Source organism: Armigeres subalbatus, chromosome 2, assembly GCF_024139115.2.
Source record: "Armigeres subalbatus isolate Guangzhou_Male chromosome 2, GZ_Asu_2, whole genome shotgun sequence".
Lineage (NCBI taxonomy): Eukaryota > Metazoa > Arthropoda > Insecta > Diptera > Culicidae > Armigeres > Armigeres subalbatus.
In genome coordinates this window covers 167,705,559-167,721,689 of record NC_085140.1, presented here as the reverse complement: position 1 = coordinate 167,721,689, position 16,131 = coordinate 167,705,559, and the positions used below count along the sequence as shown (strand labels likewise).

General features: G+C 38.4%; 1 protein-coding gene across 1 annotated transcript; it reads right to left on the bottom strand.

Annotated features, from left to right (window-relative positions):
• Window positions 1-2,291: 2,291 nt before the first annotated feature.
• LOC134211151 (poly(A) polymerase) lies at window positions 2,292-15,895 on the bottom strand. The gene is made up of 2 exons (XM_062687793.1): window positions 15,480-15,895; window positions 2,292-3,592 (listed from the first exon to the last, which is right to left on the bottom strand). Exons 1-2 carry the CDS (start codon window positions 15,480-15,482, stop codon window positions 2,468-2,470), a joined length of 1,128 nt encoding a protein of 375 aa, XP_062543777.1. The 5' UTR covers window positions 15,483-15,895; the 3' UTR covers window positions 2,292-2,467.
• Between the last annotated feature and the right edge of the window lie 236 nt (window positions 15,896-16,131).

Sequence of the window (16,131 nt, the reverse complement as noted above, 5' to 3'; positions counted from 1 at the left end):
CAATGGTAGTGAGAGGAACACACGGAAGTTCTTATTGCTGAACAAATTCTCTTGCTTGAAATGGTCTTGTAGACAGAGCTAAATCCCGGGTTTTAAGAGTTTTACTGGTGATATTCTAGAAGCAAGACAAGGATGTGGCTAGGGCTCCGATGCATAGCCAAAACAGTATCACTGGTTTGTTTTCTCAAGACAGGATTGATTTCCTATTGATAAGGGGCGCGCCTTCAATGGGATTGCTCTGTGGTCTAAATAGAGGGACCTTGTCATGGTGCTCTTGAGAAAACAAAACAACAACTGTATCGAAACCGATACTGCATTGCTTATCAATAGTACTGGAGTAATTCGACATGCACTTAAACACTAAGGATACGGGTAACGCTACAATAGATCTAATAACTGGTCGCAGTGGCACACCCGAACAGGAAAAAAAAAAAAAAAAAAAAACGTTCACAAAAAAGTTATAACTCTTCTAATTAGATTGTTCAAACCATATGCAAAAAATAATTTATTTGGCCAGCAGCGCTGTCGAGCTACGTGGACCAATAATTTAACTGAGTGTTATTTCAGCATTAATGATCCGATAGGTCTGGGAAGCAAATTGGTGATATTTGGAATCATTTCTCAAACTAAAATTGTGGACAAGATGGAAGAAGGGTCTTGTTCGCTTACAACCATCGTTTGTTCGGTAGTGCTGGCAGAAATATTGATTTCTGGCATATGGTTTGAACAATCAATCTTCGAAGCGTTGTATCATTTTTCATAGACGTTCCAGCAACGTACCCTCTTCAGCAAAGTATTTCGGTATCTTTCAGACTATGTGCTGACGTATTGAGTCACGTCATTGACTTTAAATAAAAACCGCTAGGAGTAAAAATGAAAATAATAACGTTTTCTCATACTATCTATATATATAAAAATGAAATGGTCTGTGTTCGTATACGCATAACTCGGAAACGACTGGATGGATTTTTTTCATTCCTTCAGCAAATATGTTCGTTATCGTTTCCGACGGGTTTATATGATATTTCCTCATGCAAAAATCGTGGAAAACTAAAATTAAGAATCGTAAGGAAATTTCGCATGGGCAACAACATTTTCGCCTACTACGCAGGACAACGTCTGCCGGGTCGACTAGTTTCCATATAAATGTAAAATGCAATACGGAAAGCGGGACCGCAATCAATTGAGCTCATGTTTTGCACAATTGATTGGGGTTCCGTTTGAACACCTTCCCAAACATGTTCGGTACACAACTGTCAAAACATATTGACTTTTTCTTCGGTAACTTTTAGCGCCCTATCGTGGCCAGCAATAGATGTTTCGCCAGTGACGGCAGCAAAAATCTTCCTCTATAGTTTATCTTTATTTATTTTCATCATCGCTTTGAAAAAAGATCAAACCGACCAACAATTTGAAAGTTCAATAAATTTATATGTTTTTGAATTTATCTCTTTCTTGATATTGCACCCTTCCCCGTGGAGCAACAGATAATTGGATTTATTTACTTGGCATGATTAGATTTATGCCAGTTGGTGAAATGATCTTAATAGGAAGCTAACTGTAAAAGTATTTAGAGGGTCAAGTGTTAGCGCAATAATGAATGAGAACTACCTAATCTGTATTATTTGCCGTTTTACTGATCACTGCTCTTGTTTGGTATAACAGAGTTTTTACCTTTCTCGTATTATTCACTTCACATTGCGGTTGCTGTTTATGGAAGTTTAGTAAAAACTATCATAGACACTAAACTTTTCGTTTGAAACATCAATAAAAACTACATTAAATCTGTTCGTATCCTTGTTAAATTACTCTTTTATCCTAAAACATTTAGTTTTGTTAATTGGAATTTTTCAGAAGGTATTTTGTGATCCACTCTCCGTTTGTGTGATCTGGTTATGCTTCCCTTCATGTATAATATCAATTTACTTACCGTATAAATGACATAAAATCCAGATTCTCCATACAAGTTGTGCATTACGTTATACGGATCTTACATAATTATATGGATCGCTTGAATCTATGTGGGTATGAATAAAATTTGCTGCGATAAACTGATGCTTATCGAAATACTTACCTTCGACATAATTTACCGCTGAGGCCTAGAAGCGTGCGTGGGCGGGAAGCTGAACTTCATGTATGCATGTTTGAGTTTTTCAATGTCGCACTCAGGTATAATTACACGTGACGATCATCAACCACAAGAAGGGTGAACAAGCATGTCAAGCTGGGTGGATGTGAATAATATGGATTAGAACAAACGGCTCATTTCTTTCGAATAAGACAACAGTGACCGCTTTTGCGCAAATTCGTTTAATCGTTCGTATACTACTTAATTCTGAATGAAACTTCATATCACTAAACACGCTGTTTACGTATTTAAATTCCGAGTTCTCGTATTCCTGGTTTACTGGCAGCTGACAGAGAGTATTTTATTTACATATACGATTCTAATTTAATTAGATTAAAATTAGAAGAAACGATTGTACCGTCCATTGAAACCTCCGAATCCACTGTTGCCCCTCCCAATGGTATTATCATCCGCTGAGGGCAGATAAGTATTTTCTGGCCCACAGAAGGTCTTCGTAACGCCCGGGAGTGTCACAGTGGAGTAAATGGTTTGTGCGTCGTATTGCACACCGGGGATGGTATTAGTCACCGTACGTGTGATGTATTGAACGTCCCGCAAGGTTGTCGTTCGGTAGTTAGTATGAGTTTGATCCCTACCGGGGAGCGTCACTGTGGAGTAGATGGTTTGATATTGCGGTGCCGGGGCAGGGAGTGTAACGGTTTGGGTGTTGGTGATGGTTCGGTAGACCGGAGTAGGAACGTTGTTGACGACGGTGGAAACAACGGTTACAGGAGGTTGCGTAACAGTGTTGTAGTAGGTTTGTCCGGGAAGAGTAACTGCGGGCAGAGTAACAGTGTTCCGGATGGTCTGAACTACCGGTCGAGTTGTGGTGATATACTGCGTAGAGTATAGAACTTGAGGAGGCAACTGTACAGTGGAGTAAACGATTTGTGGCGGTAGTGTGACTGCAGGAGCAGCAACAGTGACTACATCGCGCACTGTCTGCACAACTGGAACGGTAGAGGTGCGGATGACGGTGGATGTTCTGGTAACTGCAGGAAGCGATACTGTATCGTAGTAGGTTTGTGCCGGAAGAATTTGAGCAGGTAACGTTACAGTGCTGACATCTCGAATGGTCTGATACACAGGAGTGGCTTTGATGAGGGTTGAAGTGTAAGTTGAGACAACTGGCGGAATAGTGATTGTACTGTATTGGACCCGTGGAGGTTGTGCAGGAGCTGTGACGGTGTAGGTATTGGTTCTAGTTACGGTTTGGTACACCGGAACGGTTTGAACGTATGACGACGTAATGTAGATCGAAGAATATTGCGTGACGGTTTGCTCGTCATATTGAATACCTCCCTGGATGGTTTCGGTACGGGTTAGGTAGTTTGTGGCAGTTCGAGTTACATAAACTGTTTGCGGCACCCCAAAGTCGCAGCTGGGCTTCGGGTAGAAGTATCCATTGAATTCTTCAGTTTGTGCTGTCACCATAAGGGCAGCCAATATTAGTGTAGCAAAATTCTGAAAATGTTAAAGGAGATTTGTTATATTTCTTTAGTTTTGTTTTCTGAATTTTTTAAATGTGTACACTTGTTTTCAGAACAATAGCAACAAAAATCGATTCTTATAGTTTATGGTCTAATGTCGTTGACAACTTTTCACTTACCAAGTGAGCCTAGCTTAAATTCATCTCATGATAACATGTGCTTCTATTACTGATTCATTTGATTGTGCTTGCAACATTTGTACAAAGGGAATTAAAAGCCATTACCGAACTTCGTTCAATTGGTTTTCTGAATAGTTTTGCAATTTCTGTATTATCGCAAAGTATCAGCAACTAAAATGTGTACGGTTATCTTGCTTTTAGTTATACTCTTGGACACGTACCTTCTCTTTTAGAGAAGTAGATTACATTTCAACCACTAGATTGTTTACGCAAATTTAAATATATTTGAAGTTTGGGTCATTATAGAACAAAGGTATAGTTTATCAAAGTTAATTACGAGAATTTGTATATATTTTGTATATATGCTATTATTTTAAAAACATGTTCAGGTAATGTAGTTATTGTAACTTCAATTGGAAGGCGATAATATGAATCTAACGGTTTTTGCATACATTTCCAGGAGAGATTCATCTTGAAATCACTGAAGACTTAAGTAAATAAACCAAAAAAATCTTTATTCAACACTTAACCTGTGGATGGCAGATTTTAATATAGTTCTGTAAGAGAATCTTGCAAAATCTGTATAAAATTTTGGCATGTTCAAATGCGGGAGACTGTATTTTTGCCTTTCTCGTTTACTAATTATACGTAAAGGCTATACGTTTCTGCGGTTCTCGTATAATAAGTATACGTAAAGGCTATATGTTACTCTAAATCCAAACTTTTGATTGAAGGTTCGGAGAGCTATAGTAGGGTATCCAATCATGGTTTGAACCATTTTGAAATTAGTAGAAATTACCATCTCATTGACAGGAAATGAACCTAAAACAGTATGAATTGAATATTTAGGTATACTGGAAGTGATAAAGTTTATTTAAACATTCGTACATATTGTTTAAGTAATAAAATAAAGCGATTTAAAAACGTCCTGAATTTGCGCCAAATCCCCCCCACCAGTGGCATCATTTCATAAAGCGTAAATGACACAGGAGTGAGATCAATATATCAAAAGAATGCTTTTTTCATCTGTAATCGATTGACGTCATCATACAATTGAGAAACAGTTTTAAACAGTTAAAATAGTAACATTTATACAAGGTAAAAACTGATCATGGTTTGAACTAAATTCGTACCATGGTTTGAACTTGTAAATGCAGTCATGTTCTGCTGCTGTCCGCTAGGAGCGCTGCATACGCCTAGCTGAAGCATTTTGTTTACATTTCCAATATGGAAAAATCGCAATTTTCATATTGATAATTTAGACGATTTTCACACGTTTCGAGTTATTAATCGAATGCGAGAAGATGAATAGTAAAACAAATTTCCTTTTCTACAGATTTCCTTAGCGTTTCATGCATGTGATTAGTATTATATTTAGGAGCTGCTGGCTGCTGCAGTAGTTCAAACCATGGTACGATTTTAGTTCAAACCATGAACAGTGTAGTTCAAACCATGGTACGAATCAAAGTTATGTAATTATTAAGTTTTTTCAATGAAACTAAACATAAATATGTGCACCCAGGATGTTTTTAGAAAGATAATGAGCTAAGCTTCCATACAAACTAGAAATCGCAGTTCTAACATGTCCCTTCAATGAAATAAATCAACTTTATTTTGGCGGCTCATCTGAAACCCGCCATTTGGTTCAAACCATGATTGGATACCCTATTATATACCAATCGATTCTACTCGACGAATTGAGGTGATGTCTTTTTGTGTGTATGTATGTATGTGTGTAGGGTACAAAATTTTGTAAACACACTTTTGGGAATTAAGCTTTGGCCGATTTACTCGCAATAGATTCTATTCGACGGGAAATCCTATCCTATTTTGCCCCATCTCACCCAAGTTTTTTTGGTTTTTTATCTAATGCACGAAAAAGGCACCAACACCGAATAAGGGTTTTTAATTTATTTGTGTGAATTTTGAAAGTACCTCCGGCTCTTCACGATTATTGTATTAAAATCTTATTATTTTGTGTAATATTAATACAGTATGAAGTATCTGTGTGAAAAGCTTTTATTGCTTCCATTAAAACCTTGTAGATTTGTATATGTATGGCAAGATTTTGTACGAAAATTGTGATATTTATTATTATGTTCGAAACTCGAATTCCAAGTGAGTTCGGCTATGTGCCTAGTGTTGGGAATTTGGGCTCAATATTTCCCAGAATTCAGAATACAAGTTGGAAGTTGTGAAGAGGCCCTTCTATCCGGAGTTATTCCGGTGGGTCCCTAGGTCAGATGCAATGAAATTGACCACAGCTTTGTTTTTTGGCAATATAACTACAACAAAATGTCGCTTTTTTCGTCTCTCTTCCGGTAAATTTGTATATAGGAATTATATCAGATACAAAACTAATGGTAACACCTGTTTCAGAAATGGTCAACATCAGGGTTTCTTCGAAGTGGCCGGTTCCGCTTCAAAATGGCAAAATCACTATTTTCTCTCCATATTAGCAATATGGGAATTAAACTTTAACAGGAAAGTATTGTAAATCTCGACTTCAAGTCATGATTTTGGGGATATTGGCCACCCTGGGTTCAGATCCCAGCCTCCAGAGGCATCAAAATCGACCATTTTACGAAAATTTATATCACCCTGAAGACAGTTCGAGGCCCTTGATCATCAAAATTGGAGACATCAAGATCGTCCATTTTCAAAATACCACAAACTGTGACAATATGGGTATTGAACTTTAGCAGTTTGCAAGATAAGTGGAATTATAACATCCATATCTGATTCTGGGGATATTGGCCGCCCGGAGGACAGCCCCAAGGCTCTTGGAAGAGCCGCCGGAGGCATCAAAATCGGTTATTTACAACAAATTGCAAGCTATGGCGAAACAGGCGTCGAACTTTTTTTTTTAGCATTTAGCAAGGTAAAGGAAGTTATGACATCCGGTTATGATGTTGCAGATCCATATAGCTGTGTCATGTTTCAGGTGGCCAATATCCCAAAAATCATATCCGGTTGTCATATCTATTTTTGTCTTACAAAATTCTAAAGTTTAATACCCATCTTGCCATAGTTTGAGATTTTTTGAAAATGGCCGATTCTGATGCAATCGGAAATTTCGACAATGGCCTCTGGTCCAAAAACATAACAGGTTGTTTTAGTTCCATTTTCAAAATGCTGAAGTTCGATACCATTTCATCATAGTTTGTACTTTGATGGAAAAGCCGATTTTGATGCCTTAGGAGGAGGCTCCACCAAGGGCCACGGAACTGCCTTTAGGGTGGTAAGTATCCTCATAATCATGATGTCATTGCGGCAATTTTGCTTTCCAACTGTATGGAAACAATCATTCACGTTCCCGAAATAAATGGAAATCATCGTTTCGAGCTACACATTCTCCTGCGTGAGTCACTACATTAGCATCAATCAACATGGGTTTTCCCAAGGCGAGGCGTTAACACCAATCTAGTTTGATTCTCTTCACTTAGCTTGCAGATGGTTGGTCGTGGATAGCAGATCAATGCCGTTTACACCGACTTGCAGGCTGCATTTGATCGTGTTAGCCGCATGATTATATTAGCAAAACACGGGTTTGGCTCGTCGGTTGGTTCAGTTCTTATCTATGTGATAGAAAACTGACCGGGCTCCTCTGCTTCGTTTTGGTTTACAAACGGGTCTGGTGTTTCACAGGGAAGCAATCTTGGACCGTTGCTATTCTCCCACTTCTTCAACAATGTACAATGTACATATTCCTTCATATTGGTAAAGGTGAAGGATTCTGCATATGGCCGGGGTTCAGGTAAATCGCACCAAGTGCCATAAAAAAATTTCCCATTTTTCTACCTAAGCTTTCGTTTAAAAGATTTAATTGATCACAAATCGTATCGGACATCTCTCAACCCCATAACTGAGAATATCCTACAACAAATGTACGTATGAATTGATATGAAATGATGCCCGTTTTCCTTTTACGCACAAAAAATCACAAGCCGCTTGGGACAAAAATCCAGCTGAGGCTTCTAGTTATCGCCCAATCAGTTTGCTTTCTTCCATAAGCAAACTGTTTGAAAAGATTATTTTAAATAGAATGATGGTTCATTTTATTTATTTATCATCAGACTAAGGCCGGAGTGGCCTGTGCTGCACATAAAAGACTTCTCCATTCAGCTCGGTTCAAGGCTGCACTTCGCCAACCACGCAGTCTGCGGAGGGTCCGCAAGTCGTCCTCCACCTGATCGATCCACCTTGCCCGCTGTGCACCTCGCCTTCTTGTTCCCGTCGGATCGTTGTCGAGAACCATTTTCACCGGATTACTGTCCGACATTCTGGCTACGTGCCCGACCCACCGCAGTCTTCCGATTTTTGCGGTGTGAACGATGGATGGTTCTCCCAACAGCTGATGCAACTCGTGGTTCATTCGCCTCCTCCACGTACCGTCCGCCATCTGCACCCCACCATAGATGGTACGCAACACTTTCCTTTCGAAAACTCCCAGTGCGCGTTGGTCCTCCACGAGCATCGTCCAGGTCTCGTGTCCGTAGAGAACTACCGGTCTTATAAGCGTTTTGTAGATAGTCAGTTTGGTACGGCGGCGAACTCTATTCGATCGGAGCGTCTTGCGGAGTCCAAAGTACGTACGATTTCCAGCCACTATGCGTCTCCGAATTTCTCTGCTGGTATCGTTATCGGCGGTCACCAGTGAGCCCAAGTACACGAATTCTTCAACCACCTCGATTTCGTCACCACCGATAGAAACTCGTGGTGGGTGGCTCACATTGACCTCTCTTGAGCCTCTTCCTATCATGTACTTTGTCTTCGACGTGTTGATGACTAGTCCAATCCGTTTAGCTTCGCTTTTCAGTCTGATGTAGGCTTCCTCCATCCTCTCAAAGTTACGTGCCATGATATCAATGTCGTCGGCGAAGCCAAATAACTGGACGGACTTCGTGAAAATCGTACCACTCGTGTCAATCCCTGCTCTTCGTATTACTCCCTCCAAAGCGATGTTGAATAGCAGACACGAAAGACCATCACCTTGCCGTAACCCTTTACGGGTTTCGAAGGGACTCGAGAATGCCCCTGAAACTCGAACTACGCACATCACCCGATCCATCGTCGCCTTGATCAACCGTATCAGTTTATCCGGAAATCCGTTTTCGTGCATTAGCTGCCATAGCTGGTCCCGATCGATTGTATCATATGCGGCTTTGAAGTCGATAAATAGATGATGTGTGGGCACGTTGTATTGAATGATGGTTCATATTAATGACAATTCTATTGTTGCTGATGAGCAATTTGGTTTTCACCATGGGCATTCAACCACTCATCAGTTATTAAGAGTTACGAGCTTAATTCGGCTCAACAAATCTGAAGGATATTCGACTGGAGTTGCTCTCCTTGATATAGAGAAAGCATTTGACAGTGTTTGGCATGAAGGTTTGATTGTAAAATTGATGAATTTTAATTTTCCTCTGTACATTATTAAACTGATCCAAAATTATTTATCAGATCGCTCACTGCAGGTAAACTATCAGAATTCTAAATCTGATAGATTACCTGTAAGAGCTGGTGTTCCCCAAGGAAGCATACTGGGGCTCATATTGTATAACATTTTTACTTCTGACTTACCTGATTTACCACCAGGGTGTCAAAAATCTTTGTTTGCAGATGACACGGGCCTTTCAGTCAAAGGGCGAAGCCTTCGTGTCATTTGTAGTAGATTGCAAAAAAGTTTGGATATTTTCTCCACTTACTTGCAAAAATGGAAAATTTCCCCGAATGCTTCCAAAACTCAGCTTATAATTTTCCCACATAAGCCGAGAGCTTCTTATTTGAAACCTTCTAGCAGACATGTTGTCACTATGAATGGGGTTCCAATTAATTGGTCTAGCGAAGCTAAATATTTAGGACTTCTGCTAGATCAAAAATTAACTTTTAAAAATCACATTGAAGGCCTTCAAGCCAAATGTAACAAATATATGAAGTGTCTATATCCACTTATAAACAGAAAATCAAAACTTTGTCTTAAGAACAAACTTTTGATTTACAAACAAATTTTTAGACCTGCCATGTTGTATGCTGTGCCAATATGGACTAGTTGCTGCAATACCAGAAAGAAGGCACTTCAGAGGATTCAAAATAAAATTCTGAAAATGATTCTGAAGTTGCCTCCGTGGTATAGTACCAATGAACTTCATAGAATTTCTAATATTGAGACATTGCAACAAATGTCCAACAAAATAATTTCCAATTTTAGACAAAAATCGTTGCAATCTTCTATTGCATTCTCATTCTATTGCAATCTTCTATTGCAACGATTAGCTCCTTGTACCTTTAGTATAAATTAGGTTAAGTTTAGTTTAAGTAGAAAACATTGTAATTCCTACATGGTTCAATTCAACCAGAGGAAATATTCTATCTGCCAGAGGCAATTGAAATGTATTAATAATAACTAAAAGCGTAACATAGCAAATAAGGATGATATTGTTAAGGAAACACGGAACACCTAGTCTAAGAGATGAATGCATGTATTAGATAATTAGCAAAAAAAAAACAAGCCGCTTGGTGCGGTTTCGCAGAACTACGACCATATTACATGCGTAAGTCATGAAAATATACACCGTGTCTAATATATTTTCATACACTTTTTTTATCTCGTTGTATTGGTGAAGTTATTTGCAAGCGCAACAAGCCACCGTTCGTTTTTATCGAGAAAGGTGTTAATTGTAAAGTGGAAGTGTTACAGAACTAAAGGATGCTTTTGTGTATCAGAAGACCGAAGCAGATCTCCCTCGAATTCGGTCCTAAACTGTCGAATGACCTTCCAGTTCACCAAATGTAAACGTCTTGTATTATTTCATTAAATCATTCATGTTGTCGAGAAAAATCAAGCATAAAGTGTCTTCTTTAGCTTAGTTCAAAACCGTAGTCGTACGTGCGTGCCGCTTGTCATGTATTTAAAAAAATGGCTGGAACTGCTCAAAAAGAGTAAAGGCTGTATTATTATTACGTTTTAATTGATCCATACAATATTAACTTTCAATATAAACAAAAACCAATAAAATCCGGTTTTAGGACACACACTTAGATTATATTTCGCAGTTCGGTAAAAACTTTGACGAAATATTTCGGTAAACATGGGATATTACAAATTTTTCGGTAAAAATGTTTTATTTAACCGAAATTCTGTAACAAAAAAGGGTTGATTTGACGTTCTTCGGTAACAAAATTACAATTCGTACGGTATAAACAAATTATCTCCGAATATGGTAAGACAATTACCGAACAATTCGTTAAATTATATCAGAACTACCGAACTTCCGTAAAATAACATTATCTGTCATATGGTGTTGATCATTTCCAAAAAGTTGTTCACGGTTAATAGTTTTCTGCTGCTAAAGGCTTCCGTTAAACTTCGTCTAAAATTTGCCCAATATCACTGCCTATGGAACAGGTTAGTAGTTGTAGAATCTTTTTACCTTCAAGTGCGAATAAAAAAATATGGAATCTTTTCATATTTCAGATTTATTTTTACTAGGCAACATTGTTCCGGCGATTTTTATTACAGACAAGCAGGCTTCATAGAAGGCGGTATACTGCAAGCTCGGCTGCTTCATTGAATGGGTTTTCAATCATATTCACAAATAAAATGATTGTGATGGTAAAATAATTAATAATTATTATATATTTATTTCTTATAGAATTGATAATTTTCTGATACATCCGAAATTAAAAATTAAAACAAAAAAAAAAACGAATTGTTCGGTAAGCATGGTATTCAAATTATCGAACGTACGGTAAGATTTGACGGATTGTCAAGGAATCCATTTACCGAACTGTACGGTACTTTTTGACGCGATATAAACAATTCTCGGGAACTTTTTCAAATCGGCGTTGTAACATTTTGTTCAAGCTGAGAAAATGGGCTTGGAAGTTTTCAGATTTTATTTTTATTCCTATTTAGAAACTAATCATTTTTATTGCAGTTGAATACACCTCAACGATGCATTATGAAAAGGTTCATCGTCACTGACCCTGAAATCTGCACTACGTGTGAACATTTCAGTTATTTTGATAAAAATATATGTTACAACGTTCTGCAACAGATAAATCACATACGTCGTTTTGATACGTCAGCATGACCGAGGTCATGCTACTTTCGTCGAAATGTTACGCTGCTCCGTACGCTGCATTGTTGATACGTCGAAATGTTGCGTCAAGTTGAAACATTTCACGCACATGCGACAAAAAAATTGCAACACTTTCAACACGACGTAACAACATTTGCTGCAGAAAAACAACGTAAAATGTTTTTCTTAACGAAAATCAGAATATTTAAGCAAAATGCTTAATTTTGAAATCAGTGATGAAAAAGTACAAGCAGACGCACGTTTTAAACTATTTAGTTGTTCGAAAAAACTTTTTAAAGTTCATTTTCTGCTAAGCGGTGTATGTGCAATATTTTCAACAATGATGTTACACCGTTTTGCAAAAAAATGATTTACATTTTTAAAAACACATTTTCATGTAGCTTTGAAGATATACACATTTTTAGATGAATTTGATGCCATATGCTGTTGAAAACGGGTTTGTTTACAATTTGCGACATACGCCGTTTTGAAAAAGTACCCGAGAATTATCGAGGAATCACGTCGCTATGCGCTGTATCGAAGTTGTTCGAGCTGGTCGTCATGGATTCTCTAAATGGCCACTGTAAACATTATATCAGTACCGACCAACATGGATTTATGGAAAAACGTTCCACATGTACGAATCTACTATGTCTCACATCATACGTTACAGACAGTATGCTTGCTTGTGATCAAACAGATGTAATTTATACGGATCTTACTGCAGCATTTGATAAGTTGAACCACAGCATTGCGATCGCCAAGCTTGATATATTGGGAATTGGAGGCAGCCTGCTTGCATGGTTTGGTTCGTACCTTACTGTGCGCCGGTTGACAGTTGCTCTAGGCGATTGTCGCTCGGAAAGCTTTTTCGCGATGTCTGGCATACCGCAGGGTAGCCATCTGGGACTGTTGATATTCCTTCTCTACTTCAATGACGTTCATCTAGTTCTAAAAGGACCGCGATTATCCTTTGCAGATGATCTTAAAATGTTTTTGCGCATCTGCTCAATAGCCGATTGTCATCTACTACAAGACCAGATCGATGCTTTCGCTCATTGGTGCAATCTAACTCGACTTGTAGTTAACCCGAAAAAATGCTCGATCATAACTTTTTTTAGAAAGAAACAACCGATTACCTTCAACTACTGCCTGTTCGAAACAACTATTGAAAGAGTGCACTGTGTGAAAGATCTCGGTGTTCTATTGGACTCCAAACTGACATACTCGGATCACATTTCATATGTTGTTGATAAAGCATCCAGGTCTCTTGGATTTGTGATCAAAGTGACAAAGACTTTCACAGACATCTACTGTTTGAAAACACTGTATTGCTCTCTCGTGCGATCTACGTTAGAATACTGCTCTGCGGTCTGGAGTCCAAACTATAATAATGGTGTCGAACGCATCGAATCCGTTCAACGTCGATTTATACGGTACGCACTCCGCAACCTTCCCTGGAGAGATCCGCTACGACTTCCTCGCTACGAGAGCCGTTGCCAGCTGATCAGCTTAGAACCTCTGTGTATCCGAAGGGATGTATGCAGAGCATTAACCGTCGCCGATATTTTGCAAGGAAGAATAGATTGTGACACTCTTCTGCGACAAATAAACATCAACGCACAACCCCGACAACTGCGGAGTAACCTAATGCTAAGACTTCCTTTTCGTCGCACAAACTATGGACTGCGTAGTGCCCTCCATGGTTTGCAGCGTGTTTTCAATAGAGTGGCGTCGGTGTTTGATTTCCACTTGACGCGAGATGTCCTCCGCCGGTTCTTCACATCATTTTTCACCGACCAGAACAATTGACACACATAGACTATAGTTAATGTATTTGTGATTGTATTGTATTTTAACCTCTTCACTGTTAGATGACTTTACCCATTAATGGGTACTATGTTATTGTTGATATTATTCCCACCGTGAAAAATTCACCCATTTTCTTTAAAAAGCGCCACTACCCATTAAAATGAGTAGTGGCACTTTTTCAAGAAAATGGGTGAATTTTTCACGGTGGGAATAATATCAACAATAACATAGTACCCATTAATGGGTAAAGTCATCTAACCGTGTTGACAATGTTTTTAATGTAGTGATGTGATATTGTATTTATATTTTTTTTTTAACCATCATTGGGCATCATTGTTGATGTAGTAAGTAATAAATAATAAATAATGGAATATCCAATTACCTAACGATCTGTAATTCTGTAACCAATTACCGAAAATAGTACCGAACATTCAGCTGTTGAAAGTTCGTTAAAAAATTACAGTATACTGTAAAAAATTCTAAGTGTGCAGTTCGTCGAATGACATTTCGTCGAATGACACTTGGGCGAAAGGATATTTGGTCGAAGATACATTTATTCGAATGGACATCTAGTCGAAAGTATTTAGCAGCATAATTCATCGAGGCTTATTCAGTCGAAAAGACACAAGGCCCACTTGGTCGAAAGTATTGTCTTGAAACTTTATTGTCGTAATTTTTTTTATTGGCTGCCGAAAGGTCATGCACAATGATGGGCAATTAGTTAATGTATCAATCAAGTGTTTCAAATTAAAACAAAACGCAGTTCTTTTAATCGAAATGTCATTCAGTTGGACTGTCATCTAGTCAAATGAGAGTCTACATGAATTTTATTAGTTGATAATGTTTAAAGAAATTTAAATCTTCTTCTTATATATAAAAGTGAAATGGTCTGTGTTCGTATCCGCATAACTCGAAAACGGCTGGTTGGATTTTCTTCATTCTTTCAGCAGTTACGTTCGCTATAGTTTCCGACGGGTTTATATGATATTTCCTCATGTGAAAATCAAAAGTAAAGTTGAGTAGATCGTGAAAAACTAAAATAAAGATTCGTATTAGAATTTCGCATAGGCAGTTCACTTTTGTATACTTATTTTTTACCGATTTACTCGCAAGAAGTTCCATTCGACGCGGAATCCTGTCCTATTGTTTCCTATTAAAAAATGTCAGATCGGATTATGGGTTCAGAAACTAAGGCCAAAATACTTTTTTTTTTATAAAAAACGCGTAAACTGTCTAGCTCACTTTTAATGCACTTACCCTAAATCGATTGACTCGCAACAAAATGCATTGATAGAAATTCCCAAGAACGCAATTCATTTCCGGTAGAAATTAAACTTGAATATAATAAGAAAATTTACCGATGATGTCATTTCTATTGAAACATCCCTATTGTAAACCAACCTTCGACAATTAAAATGTATTAAGTTTTTCGAATAATGAAATTCAGTATGAAACCGAATAGGTGACTATTTTAGAATATTTTTTTCTTTGGCTAATTATAAAATAATTAGCAGGCAATAGACGGTTTTATTTCACCATCACCTTTAAAAGTTTCTTTTACCGATGGGTTCCATATGGGAGCGACCAAATATTGCACATCATAAATTTCTCACAGCACTGTTTACGGCATCTGCTTCTCTTGCTTGTCCATTTTGAACTTTAATGTCCATGGATGTTTCACTTGAACATGTTTTAATTTCATCCTCTGCTGAAGTTTTCATTCAGAAACATTGTTTTAAATCCTTTATTTGCACTACTTCGATTATGGTAAATTATAAGCTTGTCTCACTACATCACATTACAGTCCTAATTATCTTGTTTGATATCGCATATTTGCACTCACCATTTTTCCAACTCCTTTTATTTCCCCTTACACCATTCAATTTCACTTTCACTGCGTTCAAGAACGTACTAATTACTTCACGCCGATTCAGTTATTATCACTTCGGTCGGTTTGTTCTTCCGCCAACGTTCACTGATTCTCTGCTATTACAGTTTTCACTCAATTCTTTGCGCTGGTCAGTGGAGCAACAGCCCGATGATCTGATCTGATCTAATCCGATCGGATTTCACACCTTCGCGATGCAACCTAAAGCACATCCGCAATCGGTCGGATGCTCAGGTAGAACTGGAAATGTCGTAGGCGTTCTCCCACGAAAGTTACTCGTCCGGATGGATACGGTACTGTCGCACGAAACCGTCTCGATGGCGATGGTTCTAGCCTGTTGCTACGTTGGGGACTACCAGCATTACCTAGGACAGTGGTCTTATTTATATCTAATTGGACATGAAGCGCCGCAAAATGTACAGAAAGGAGGAAACGCCGCCGCGGAGTGGAAGCGATGCGCCGCCCAGCATCTCGCGGATCAAAAGAAACTTTACCAGATGCGAAGCTTCTGAGGAGAGCTCCGTTTTGCACGGACAAGAATGATCAACTCACCGTGGAGGGTGAGTTGTTGTTTTACTTTCAGGAGCGAAACAATTGTTAAAGGGCG